We start from the raw sequence: 13,287 nt of genomic DNA on the forward strand, positions 1-13,287 counted from the left end.
TCATTGAGCCTGTCTGGAGTGACAATGCTCCATGCAGGCATGCCTCATCAAACAAAGCCCAAGTGTCAGAGAAAACAAATACTATTTGATCTGCTTCCCGTATGTCCTGACATATGTGTTGTACATAAGTGAAGTATGTCCTGTGTTTTGTGTATGTGTGTGTGTGTGTGCCAGGAGCTGCAGTATGTTTCCAGACAAATGACAGCGAAAGGGACAATAAAGTATTCAATCAATAATTACCACAAGGCCTAAACGGTCCTTATCACTGTCAGACTGTCTGTAGCTTAAGTACAGTATATTTAGTGTATCAGTCATTCACAAAAGACTTGCCTGTAAGAAGGATTAATGCCTGCACAGTCTGCAGACAACATCCTAAACATATTAGCTACAACACTGCACTGAGGCATGAATGAAACCAAGGCAATCCATATTAGCTACAGCACGTGCACTGAGGCATGTGTGTGTGTGTGTGTGTGTGTGTGTGTGTGTGTGTGTGTGTGTGTGTGTGTGTGTGTGTGTGTGTGTGTGTGTGTGTGTGTGTGTGTGTGTGTGTGCGTGTCAAAGACTAGAGAAACGGATGGTGGATGGTGTGAGTGCTTCCCACTCCTCAGTAAGTGATGTCACGGCCCCAGATTGAGCAAATACTGCCTTACTGCCTGCTGTTTGGTCTGTTACTAATACTGCCTTACTGCCTGCTGTGTCAAAGACTAGAGAAACGGATGGTGGATGGTGTTCTGAGTGCTTACCCACTCCTCAGTATAGTCTGATGTCACGGTCCCCAGATTGTCTGCAAATACTGCCTTACTGCCTGCTGTGTCTGGTCTGCTGCTACTAATACTGCCTTACTGCCTGCTGTCTGTCTGCTACTAATACTGCCTTACTGCCTGCTGTCTGGTCTGCTGCCTTACTGCCTGCTGTCTGGTCTGCTACTAATACTGCCTTACTGCCTGCTGTCTGCTGCTACTACTGCCTTACTGCCTGCTGTCTGGTCTGCTACTAATACTGCCTTACTGCCTGGTCTGCTACTAATACTGTGCCTGCTGTCTGGTCTGCAACTAATACTGCCTTACTGCCTGCTGTCTGTTCTGCTACTAATACTGCCTGCTGTCTGGTCTGCTACTAATACTGCCTTACTGCCTGCTGTCTGGTCTGCTACTAATACTGCCTTACTGCCTGCTGTCTGGTCTGCTACTAATACTGCCTTACTGCCTGCTGTCTGTTCTGCTACTAATACTGCCTTACTGCCTGCTGTCTGGTCTGCTACTAATACTGCCTTACTGCCTGCTGTCTGGTCTGCAACTAATACTGCCTTACTGCCTGCTGTCTGTTCTGCTACTAATACTGCCTTACTGCCTGCTGTCTGGTCTGCTAATACTGCTGTCTGTTCTGCTACTAATACTGCCTTACTGCCTGCTGTCTGGTCTGCTACTAATACTGCCTTACTGCCTGCTGTCTGTTCTGCTACTAATACTGCCTTACTGCCTGCTGTCTGTTCTGCTACTAATACTGCCTGCTGTCTGTTCTGCTACTAATACTGCCTTACTGCCTGCTGTCTGGTCTGCTACTAATACTGCCTTACTGCCTGCTGTCTGGTCTGCTACTAATACTGCCTTACTGCCTGCTGTCTGTTCTGCTACTAATCTGCTTACTGCTACTAATACTGCCTTACTGCCTGCTGTCTGGTCTGCTACTAATACTGCCTTACTGCCTGCTGTCTGGTCTGCTGTGCCTTACTGCCTGCTGTCTGTTCTGCTACTAATACTGCCTTACTGCCTGCTGTCTGGTCTGCTACTAACTGCCTTACTGCCCTGTCTGGTCTGCTACTAATACTGCCTTACTGCCTGCTGTCTGGTCTGCTACTAATACTGCCTTACTGCCTGCTGTCTGGTCTGCTACTAATACTGCCTTACTGCCTGCTGTCTGGTCTGCTACTAATACTGCCTTACTGCCTGCTGTCTGGTCTGCTACTAATACTGCCTTACTGCCTGCTGTCTGGTCTGCTACTAATACTGCCTTACTGCCTGCTGTCTGGTCTGCTACTAATACTGCCTTACTGCCTGCTGTCTGGTCTGCTACTAATACTGCCTTACTGCCTGCTGTCTGGTCTGCTACTAATACTGCCTGCTGTCTGGTCTGCTACTAATACTGCCTTACTGCCTGCTGTCTGGTCTGCTACTAATACTGCCTTACTGCCTGCTGTCTGTTCTGTCTGTCTGTTCTGCTACTAATACTGCCTTACTGCCTGCTGTCTGGTCTGCTACTAATACTGCCTTACTGCCTGCTGTCTGGTCTGCTACTAATACTGCCTTACTGCCTGCTGTCTGGTCTGCTACTAATACTGCCTTACTGCCTGCTGTCTGTTCTGCTACTAATACTGCCTTACTGCCTGCTGTCTGGTCTGCTACTAATACTGCCTTACTGCCTGCTGTCTGTTCTGCTACTAATACTGCCTTACTGCCTGCTGTCTGTTCTGCTACTAATACTGCCTTACTGCCTGCTGTCTGGTCTGCTACTAATACTGCCTTACTGCCTGCTGTCTGTTCTGCTACTAATACTGCCTTACTGCCTGCTGTCTGGTCTGCTACTAATACTGCCTTACTGCCTGCTGTCTGGTCTGCTACTAATACTGCCTTACTGCCTGCTGTCTGTCTGTGCCTGCTGTCTGGTCTGCTAATACTGCCTTACTGCCTGCTGTCTGGTCTGCTACTAATACTGCCTTACTGCCTGCTGTCTGGTCTGCTACTAATACTGCTACTTACTGCCTGCTGTCTGTCTGCTACTAATACTGTCTGCTGTCTGGTCTGCTACTAATACTGCCTTACTGCTGTCTGTCTGCTACTAATACTACCTGCTGTCTGGTCTGCTACTAATACTGCCTTACTGCCTGCTGTCTGGTCTGCTACTAATACTGCCTTACTGCCTGCTGTCTGGTCTGCTACTAATACTGCCTTACTGCCTGCTGTCTGGTCTGCTACTAATACTGCCTTACTGCCTGCTGTCTGGTCTGCTACTAATACTGCCTTACTGCCTGCTGTCTGGTCTGCTACTAATACTGCCTTACTGCCTGCTGTCTGGTCTGCTACTAATACTGCCTTACTGCCTGCTGTCTGGTCTGCTACTAATACTGCCTTACTGCCTGCTGTCTGGTCTGCTACTAATACTGCCTTACTGCCTGCTGTCTGTTCTGCTACTAATACTGCCTGCTGTCTGGTCTGCTACTAATACTGCCTGCTGTCTGGTCTGCTACTAATACTGCCTACTGTCTGGTCTGCTACTAATACTGCCTTACTGCCTGCTGTCTGGTCTGCAACTAATACTGCCTGCTGTCTGGTCTGCTACTAATACTGCCTTACTGCCTGCTGTCTGTCTCTACTAATACTGCCTGCTGTCTGTTCTGCTACTAATCCTTACTGCCTGGCTACATCCTACTGCCTGCTGTCTGGTCTGCTACTAATACTGCCTTACTGCCTGCTGTCTGGTCTGCTACTAATACTGCCATCCTGTCTGTTCACCACTGCCTTGCTGTCTGCTGTCTGGTCTGGATCCCTGTGTCACTTACTGCCTGCTGTCTGGTCTGCTACTAAAGCTCACTGCCTGCTTCTGGACTAGCTAAACTGGAGCAGAGAACTGCCTGCTGTCTGGTCTGTACTGCCTGCTGTCTTCTGCTACTAATACTGCATTCTTTACTGCCTGCTGTTCTTCATTTTTGTCTGGTCTGCTACTAATACTCTACTGCCTGCTGGTCTGCTACTAATACTGCCTTACTGCCTGCTGTCTGTTCTGCTACTAATACTGCCTTACTGCCTGCTGTCCGGTCTGCTACTAATACTGCCTTACTGCCTGCTGTCTGTTCTACTACTAATCCACTGGCATCCACCTTTCCTTCCTGTCATCCTGGCACCTTGGATCCCTGTGTCACTTATGTCAAGCTCACGTTTTGGACTAGCTAAGGAGCAGAGAAGGTTGAAGTATTTTTCTCTCTCATTCTTTCTCTGTTCATTTTTGTTTATTCTCTCTCTCTCTCTCTCTCACACACACACACACACACACTGTCTCTGTGTGTGTCTGACAGAGAGAAAAATAGGCAGGCTACAAAGGAAGAGAGAGTAAAAGAGAGAGAGACTTCTCACTGTCTTGCTTATCTTGTAGCATTATTCACATCTATCCATTCCCATTCTAAGACACATACACAATGGCATAGTCTTTCTAACTGTTGTCTATAGCCTAACATACAGTATTGCATGAGTCCAGTAGCATGACATTTAAGCCCCATTAGCCCATAATGAGATTACAACCAGCAGATTTTGCCTAAAACAGCCAGCTAAACATGGAATAACAGACTGAAGTTTACCTTGCTTTAGTCAATAGGCTACATAGTCCAATAGAGTCCTCTCTCTTTCTCTGACTATTCTGTCAATCATTGATTTAGTTTCCTGATTCATAGACCTATAGGCTATCAGTGGGCTGGTGGTGGTGAGGTCAGGTGTATAGAGTATAGAAATCGAATCTAAATTATATTTATATTGTATAGAGTCAATAGTCTACCTTTACTCTATTGGGGCAGGGGGAATTTCAGATATTGTTAGTTCATGATAACACGGATAATATTCTAATGTCTACTCAAATATGAGAGGCATTCATAGTATTTCCTTGAAGAATGCTGTTGTTGTGGTTCCTAGAATGGGCCGTATAAACATGCGAACGAAACGTTTGGATAGCCATGAGTAATAGTTAAGTCAAACTGAGAACATAAATTCACTTCCCCCCAGACAGAGCGGGGTTAGAACGGTTAGAACGTAGTCAATACTCCGGTGTGGGCAGGCTCTCTTTTGATCATACTTGTCGGTGTCCATATATGGTTCGTGATGTCACGAGCCGGAGGTTCCGTCGATATAAAACCGATCCGACGGTATCCCCTTGGAGGAAATCTTAGTAACTACCAGGTTCACTAGGGCGCGTTCAGTTTACTTGTCTCTGGCGGCCCGTATACAGTAATTGCTTATAAAATAAGACATACTTTTAGAGGCAAACATGAAAGTCTCAAGCATAGATTGCCGTCGCCTCAAGAAGATTATCAGGAAGGAATGTGGAACCTCTCTCATTGTGGATTGTCGACCTTATTTTTCGTTCTCGAACTCTAATATCAAAGGCTCTGTCAATGCCAACCTGAACTCAGTTGTTGTCCGGAGATCCAGAGGAGGGCCGGTACCTCTTCAGTTTGTGATCCCGGATGAGAAAGCCCTGTTACGGCTGCGAGAGGGGAGCATATCGGCAGTGGTGGTTCTTGATGACCGAGCTCCTCACTGGCAGAAACTGAAAAAGGACAGTATCGCACAGATAGTGATTAATACACTCAATAATCTGGCGAGTGGGACAAACATCTGTTTCCTAAAAGGTGAGAATTGTTACAAAATTCTGAAATCATTGGACTATAAAACTATAAATCCATTATAAATTTGTCTGGGTAACTTTTTCACTAAGTGTCCTGGGCTAATTCACTGTCTGAAGCCACTTGAACACAATGTTTATTATAACCGATTGGCTAAGCTAATAAATGATGCTATTATAAAAGCTATATTTTGGAGATAATAACATGAAATGGTTGACATTCAATATGCCTTATAACATCCCCCCGTTTTGTTTACAAAACTGTGTGTGTGACCCATATCCCCATATCTTCAAATCAACAAAAAAAAAAAACATTTTAAAGGCCTTGGTATTGTTTTCCATGGACTGACCTATGACGCAAAGTCATTGTTTTATTTGACCGTGTTCTAGCAACATTCCCATTTGAGCAATACACTTCTCAGGTCGAGCTCTCCGGGGAGATAAATGTGTGCGTCAAACTAGTCCAGATGAGTCAGTGCGCGAAAGGCTTGTGAGAACTCGAGAACATCATGACTGGTTGTTCTGAGAATGTTCTGTGTGTGAATGTTCACAAGGAAAGCATACCTTTTCTATCATTCGTTTCGAACATTTATACCTCTTCCTTTCGATTATGTGCCAGAACCATTCATTTAAAGTCTGTCAGATTGTCACCTTGTACTCATAGACCTAAATTGATTATTTTAATTGAAACGCAGATTAATTACGACGTTAGAATAAGGTTATATTTCGTTATAATCCATTATAAACACATCGTTTTCACGGCCTGGTATGAGGCCTAAATCTAGTTGGCAAATGCTAACATTTATGACGCAAAAATAAACATTTTATCATTTTTTTCAATGTTTTATTTAACCTTCTAGGCAAGTCAGACAAAGCTGTCTTGGGTGTATAATTTCTTTAAAAATCCCCCCTGATGGAATACATTCAATTGTAGGCTATTGAATTTCATTCAAGTTTTTTAAAGGTATTTTGTTTTGTTCTGTGTATTTACCAGGGGGGTTTGAGAACTTCCAAGGCCAGTACCCTGAACTTTGCACTGAGGTGGTGAAGCCCGTCGGCGTCGACCAGAACAACGGAACCGATACCGGGAAATGCAGGCCGAGTATCACCCTATTCTGTGAGAAACTGGGCTCCAACCTCAAACCAGATTACGATCAGGTATGGAAACGAACACAACTTCCTTTTTTAGCCTGCTGCCTACTCTTTCAGGGTTAGGTGGCTAGCCACTTCCCCTAGGTTGGGCTGGGGTTTAGGGTTGAGGCGGTGGCTGCAGGGTTTTTAACTGAGTGGAATATCCGTTAGATAAGAATGACTGTTCTGTACTGGTTTAGTCATACTGTCTTCTTGGCAATTCAAAATAGATTTATACAGCCGAATGTACTGTATGTTCAGAGATATTTGTGGACTTGATAGAGCACATTTAGTTTCATTCAAGGAAATAAATAAAAAAAAACAAAAAGCCTACTCATAGGATTATAAAAGGTACATATTGTCTAGCTGACCTTAAATGTACAGCTGTACATTCATAATGATAATATTTTGTCTATGGTGCCAGATATATTACTGACCATTCTCAAAACAGTGGCCTTCACCATTCAACATTCTCTCTGTCACACGCTTGATATTAGCTTTGACCTTCACTGCATCCCAGTCATCAAGAGAAGATGGCCACTAGTCAGAGACCCCCAGCTGACATCAGAAGTCCTTTTATAACCCTTTCATCCCTGACCTTTTCCCGACCTCTTGCACCATCATGATAGGCTAATACAATCTGTTTACGGTACAGAAAATGTACTATTGCGTCTTGCACCGTACATACCTCTCAGTATCTCCATTGATGTATGTACTAAAGGTGTATGATCACTCTGTTGCAGAATAACTTTGTAGTGTGTTTGAGGTTTTAAAAAGGTTTCTGAAGTTTGAAAATTCCACTTTGAAATTTCAAACTTGATTTTCCCTTATGAAAAATGTATCAACCTCTACAAAAGTCCATTTATAATAATCCACATTTCCTGTTGCTGTGCAGGATTATTTTCCTGCTGTAGAAAACTGGCTCAAATTAAGATCCTACATCTGTATTTGATCTCTACCCCCTTCCCCTCCCCTCCCCATTGTTGTGTCTTTAGGAAAACCCTGTTTCATGTACTGTATCTCTGCCACACTGTCTCTACCGCTCACGGATTTAATATCACTTTGTTGAGTCTCCCTTCTATCTTGGCTCACACACTGCGGTTCTTATGTCTAATATCTCCCCCCCTTTATTATCTCCCCTCTCTCTTCAGGGCAAGCCGGTGGAGATCCTTCCTTTCCTGTACCTGGGCAGTGCCTACCATGCCTCCAGGCAGGACTATCTGAGTGGCCTTGGAGTCACAGCCCTGCTGAACGTCTCCAGGAGGGACACCAGGCCCTCCAAGGGCCACTACGACTACAAGTGGATCCCGGTGGAGGACAACGTCACAGCAGATATCAGCTCACATTTCCAAGAGGCCTTCCAGTTCATTGGTGAGTGTCGCGGTCTGGACATTTTGTTCTCTCTTTTTTTCCTGCTCTCTTCTCCTTTTTTTCAGATTTATTCTCTGCTCTCTTCTTTTCTCCTTTCTTCTCCTCTCATGGAAAAGATAGGATTCCAAGTCCATTAACAGAGGGGATGGAGCAACTCAATTAAAATAGTTAATGGCTTCACCCCCCCCCCCACTGCCAATCTGAAAGGAGGACAGGCAACAACCTCTCACTAATCTGTTAGCGCATCTGCCTTCCTTCCATTTCTCGCTCTCTCTCTCCTTTCACAAATCGCCAGGTTGGCTTCATTCAGAGAACAGATTCTGTGTTCTCCCTCCCTCCCTACCCCTCCCTTCACCTCTCTCTCATCCTCCCCCATTTTAAGTTTAAAAAGAGATTCTCTGCAATGCCGTCATTGCCTCCCGGCTCACAGTTAATCTCGGCTAGTGGCTTATTGCGGGTTATTACCGGGTGTGGTCAGTTCACTCAGTCAGTTTGTCAGTGTGACAAATGTTGTTACTAGCCCTACTCACTAATGGTGGGTGGAGGGTTTTTGAAGGAGGGAGGCTGTGTCCAGAGACACAAAAGGTACACAAAGGTTGTTTAGTTATTGTTTATCTAGGTCAGGGCAAACCGTAGCGAAATGATTGGCAACAGAAAATGAAAACAAGCATTTATTGGTCAACTTCAGGTAGTCACGCCCTCCCTGTTTCAGTTGTTTTTCTTCTGTTTGGTACCAAAGTAACTCAACTATGGTGCATGTGTTCAGAGACAGAGCCTTGAGGGAACAGAGAGTGAATGTGTGATAGAAAGAGGCTTGAAGTGTTGGATAATAGCGCTCACAAAGATGTTGAGCAGCCTGCACTTCTATTTATAAACGTAATATCCAGGCACAGCCGAGGACAAGCTTGAATCTCATTCTCACCCACCATGGAGGCCTCACCTGACCTGTATCAATGGTGGAGGTGTTGCTGCTGTTCTTTGTTTTAAGCCCCCACATTTAAGCGTCTTTGCCTAAAGCCTGGAAGCATTACGTAAGACAAAGAGGTGTCCTTCTCAGCCCAGGGCTGAATCTTAACAAGAGGATGTCTCCTTGAAAAAAACACCTTCAATTAAATAAAATCCAACTGGATTTATCACATGCGCCAAATACAATTGGTGTATACTGTACGGTGAAATGCTTGCTTAAGAACCTTTCCCAACAACGCAGGGTTTGAAAAACAATTATACAAAATGAAATAGTAACTAACACAAGAGGAATACAAATAAAATACACAAGAATGGAGCTCTATACAGGGAGTGTTCAGATATTCACTCATTGCATCCAAATCTAAAACAATGGGCTTGTTTCTCTTTATGAAGAAGACATCCCTATTCCCAATTCCCCGAACCTCTGGATGAATTCAATGTGGTAGAGGTGGAATATTCTTCTGTCAACCAACCATTTAGCTGGAAATAGAGGATAACAACAGCAGTCAAGAAGATCTTTAGGCACCCTATTCCCTATATAGTGCACTACATTTAACCAGAGCCATATGGGTCCCAGTCAAAGTAGTGCAATATGTAGAGAATAGGGTGCCATTAGCCAGAGGATGGGTCATTAAAACACCCACAGGCTCTCTAGCAGCCTCCCAGCACTCCAGATGGGAGCAGCTTAATGATTCATTCATTTGGTTTTCACAGGATCGGAGCTGTCAGAAACCATCGCTGGCTGTTCCCCCCCTGTGGCTCATACGTGTGTGTGTGTGTGTGTGTGTGTGTCAGGTAGTGTGGAGGAAGTGCATGTAATACTGAAGTAGAATAAGTTCCCTCCTCTCCCAGCCGTGGTGAACTTAGTATAGTACTGCTCAGCTCCCCCACGGGCACGTAGGAGAGAGAGAGACATGGTCTCGTGTGCAGCTGTGCAGGGTGAGTCAGTCAGCCCTGCCACGGTGTGTGGTTCTAATGGGAGAGTGGTGGCTGAGTGGCAGCAGGGCTCTTATAGGTTCTGTGTGGGCGAGAAGAGAGGAAGAGCGAAGGGGTGGGGAGGCAGGTGATGATTAGACACTGAAGAACGGGATTCAATCTCTGCGTTAACAAACTAAAATAGCTTTGACAGCACTCGTTTCCTGTGAGAATTTAGCCAGAGTGGTTCTATTCTAGGATGCAGTTATCCTATTAAATTCTTCTATATTTGAGTTACAGTGTAAGTGGCTACGTGGCCATACTCCATTTCTGACCAAATGTAGCAATGTATTATAGCTCATGCTTATCATGTCATTAACGTAAATGTTACCGTTTTGTCTCCTCTCCAGATGGTGTGAAGCAGACAGGGGGTAGAGTCTTGGTGCACTGTGAGGCAGGCATCTCCCGCTCCCCGACCATCTGTCTGGCCTATATCATGAGTACCAAGCGGCTACAGCTCGAAGAGGCCTTCGACATCATCAAACAGCGCCGCTCCCTCATCTCGCCCAACTTCAGCTTCATGGGCCAGCTGCTGCAGTTCGAGTCTGAGGTCCTGTCTTCGACACCTATTACCGCGGCAACGACCCCCGAAACCGCCACCGAACCCGCCACGCCCTGTTGCATCGGTAAAGAGACTGTCTCCTTCTTTGGGAGTTCGAAAGAGTGCACATTCAACAACAATAACTTTGACTTTGAACCTTCCACAGTTTTCGCCCCCCTCCCTACCTCCTTCCTCACCCCCATGCCTCTTCAGACTCCTCCACTCCGCCATTTTAAATTGAGCCCTATAACTGCACTGCCTTAAGATGTGACTGTTTAGTAGGTCTCAGATTACTTGAAAAATAACAATAACAAAATACAAATAAATGCTCTATATCTGGTGCTGGCACAAGCCAGTAACGAAGTGGAACGACTGGCTATACAGAAACAAAGACTGAGAGAAGATATTGCGTTGATCGTCTACATGGAATTTTTCATTCAAGTTGAGAAAAGTCCCTGAAATTCAGACTACAGTCTTTGTTTGAACTTTGAGCGTGAAACCATAAAGACTACTGCAATACATGCCTTAGGTTGATAATGTGATGTTTTGCCTATTCACATGCCGCATCAAGGCATTTTAACCTAATTTATTTGATACATCTTGTTCGTCTGATTGTCTGTGTTTTTTCTAAATACAAATGTGGATGCCAATAAATGTTTCCACCAAAAAGTACCTTTGTGTTCATGTTCTCTTTTTCTCAAATATGAACCTCATAAGAATACAATTGTGATATAAATATGAGGCCCTATAAAGCCATCTTTTTATGTATATGTATATATATATATATATATGTATATGTATATATATGTGTATATATATATATGTGTGTATATGTATGTATGTATATACATGTGTATATGTATGTTTATACATGTGTATATGTATGTATATACATGTGTATATGTATGTATAAAAAAACATGGCTTTATAGGGCCTCATATATATATATGGGAAACATTGGAGGAGGCTGGTGAGAGGAGTTATAGAAGGACAGGCTCATTGTAAATGATATGGAAACCAGGTTTGACTCTGTTCCATTCCAGCCATTACAATGAGCCTGTCAAATCAAAGTTTATTTGTCATGTGCGCTGAATACAACAGGTGGGATGCAATGCATAGTCCGGGTATCCATTTGATTAGCTGTTCAGGGGTCTTATGGCTTGGGGGTAAAAGCTGTCGAGAAGCCTTTTGGTACTGGACTTGGTGCTCGGATACCGTTTGCCATGCGGTAGCAGAGAGAACAGTCTATTACTGGGGTGGCTGGAGTCTTTTACAATTTTTAGGGCCTTCCTCTGACACTGCCTGGTATAGAGGTCCTGGATGGCAGGCAACTTAGCCCCAGTGATGTACTGGGCCTTTTCCTGTAGTCCACAATCATCTCCTTTGTCTTGATTACGTTGAGGGATAGGTTGTTATTCTGGCACCACCCGACCAGAACTCTGACCTCCTCCCTATAGGCTGCCTCGTCGTTGTCAGTGATCAGGCACTGCTGTGTCATCTGCAAACTTAATGATGGTGTTGGAGTCGTGCCTGGCCATGCAGTTGTGGGTGAACAGGGAGTACAGGAGGGGACTGAGCACACACCCCTGAGGGGCTCCAGTGTTGAGGATCAGCGTGGCAGATGTGTTGTTACCTACCCTTATCACCTGGGGCGGCCCGTCAGGAAGTCCAGGATCCAGTTGCAGAGGGAGGTGTTTAGTCCTTCTATAGCTCCTCCCAAAAGCCTCCACAGGGCGACATGTGCTACTACTTACATTAAGCCTTTCTTAGTCCCAGGTGGGACATATAGGCCACAACAATCTTCTGCCACCGGAATCTGTCTTTGGCCACAACAACATGCACAACACAACATACAACATCAAATATTGCCAATCAATAAACTGTCTCTAGGAGGGGTGCGTCACTTGAGTGGGTTGAGTCACCCCCCAAGGGGGGTGCCAACCCGGACAGGAAGATCACGTCAGTGACTCAACCCACTCAAGTGACGCACCCCTCCTAGGGACAGTTTATTGCCGTGACGGAGATCTTTGTGGGCTATACTCGTCCTTGTCTCAGGATGGTTAGTTGGTGGTTGAAGATATCCCTCTAGTGGTGTGAGGGCTGTATTTTGGCAAAGTGGGTGGGGTTATATCCTGCCTGTTTGGACCTGTCCGTGGGTATCGTCGGATGGGGCCACAGTGTCTCCTGACCCCTCCTGTCTCAGCCTCCAGTATTTATGCTGCAGTTGTTTGTGTCGGGGGGCTAGGGTCAGACTGTTATATCTGGACCATTTCTCCTGTCTTATCCAGTGTCATGTGTGAATTTAAGTATGCTCTCTCTAATTCTCTCTCCCTTTCTCTCTCTCGGAGGACCTGAGCCCTAGGACCATGCCTCAGGACTACCTGGCCTGATGACTCCTTGCTGTCCCCAGTCCACCTGGCCCTGCTGCTGCTTGAGTTTCAACTGTTCTGCCTGCAACTATGGAACCCTGACCTGTTCACCGGACGTGCTACCTGTCCCAGGCCTGCTGTTTTTAATTCTCTAGAGACAGCAGGAACGGTAGAGATACTCTGAAGGATTGGCTATGAAAAGCCAACTGACATTTACTCCTGAGGTGCTGACCTGTTGCACCCTCGACAACCACTGTGATTATTATTATTTGACCCTGCTGGTCATCTATGAACATTTGAACATCTTGGCCATGTGCTGTTATAATCTCCACCCAGCACAGCCAGAAGAGGACTGGCCACCCCTCATAACCTGGTTCCCCTCTAGGTTTCCTCCTAGGTTCTGGCCTTTCTAGGGAGCTTTTCCTAGCCACCGTGCTTCTACATCTGCATTGCTTGCTGTTTGGGGTTTTAGGCTGGGTTTCTGTACAACACTTTGTGACATCAGATGATGTACGAAGGGCTTTATAAATAAATGTGATTGATTGA

The 13,287-nt window shown here is 45.2% G+C and overlaps 1 protein-coding gene across 1 annotated transcript; it reads left to right on the top strand.

Moving 5' to 3' along the window:
- Nucleotides 1-4,904: 4,904 nt before the first annotated feature.
- dusp5 (dual specificity phosphatase 5) lies at nucleotides 4,905-11,044 on the top strand. Its single transcript, XM_064962011.1, has 4 exons — nucleotides 4,905-5,395; nucleotides 6,383-6,546; nucleotides 7,671-7,890; nucleotides 10,182-11,044. The coding sequence occupies exons 1-4, from the start codon at nucleotides 5,032-5,034 to the stop codon at nucleotides 10,634-10,636; spliced, it is 1,203 nt and encodes a 400-aa protein (XP_064818083.1). The 5' UTR covers nucleotides 4,905-5,031; the 3' UTR covers nucleotides 10,637-11,044.
- The last annotated feature ends 2,243 nt before the right edge of the window (nucleotides 11,045-13,287 follow it).

Source organism: Oncorhynchus masou, chromosome 5, assembly GCF_036934945.1.
Source record: "Oncorhynchus masou masou isolate Uvic2021 chromosome 5, UVic_Omas_1.1, whole genome shotgun sequence".
Lineage (NCBI taxonomy): Eukaryota > Metazoa > Chordata > Actinopteri > Salmoniformes > Salmonidae > Oncorhynchus > Oncorhynchus masou.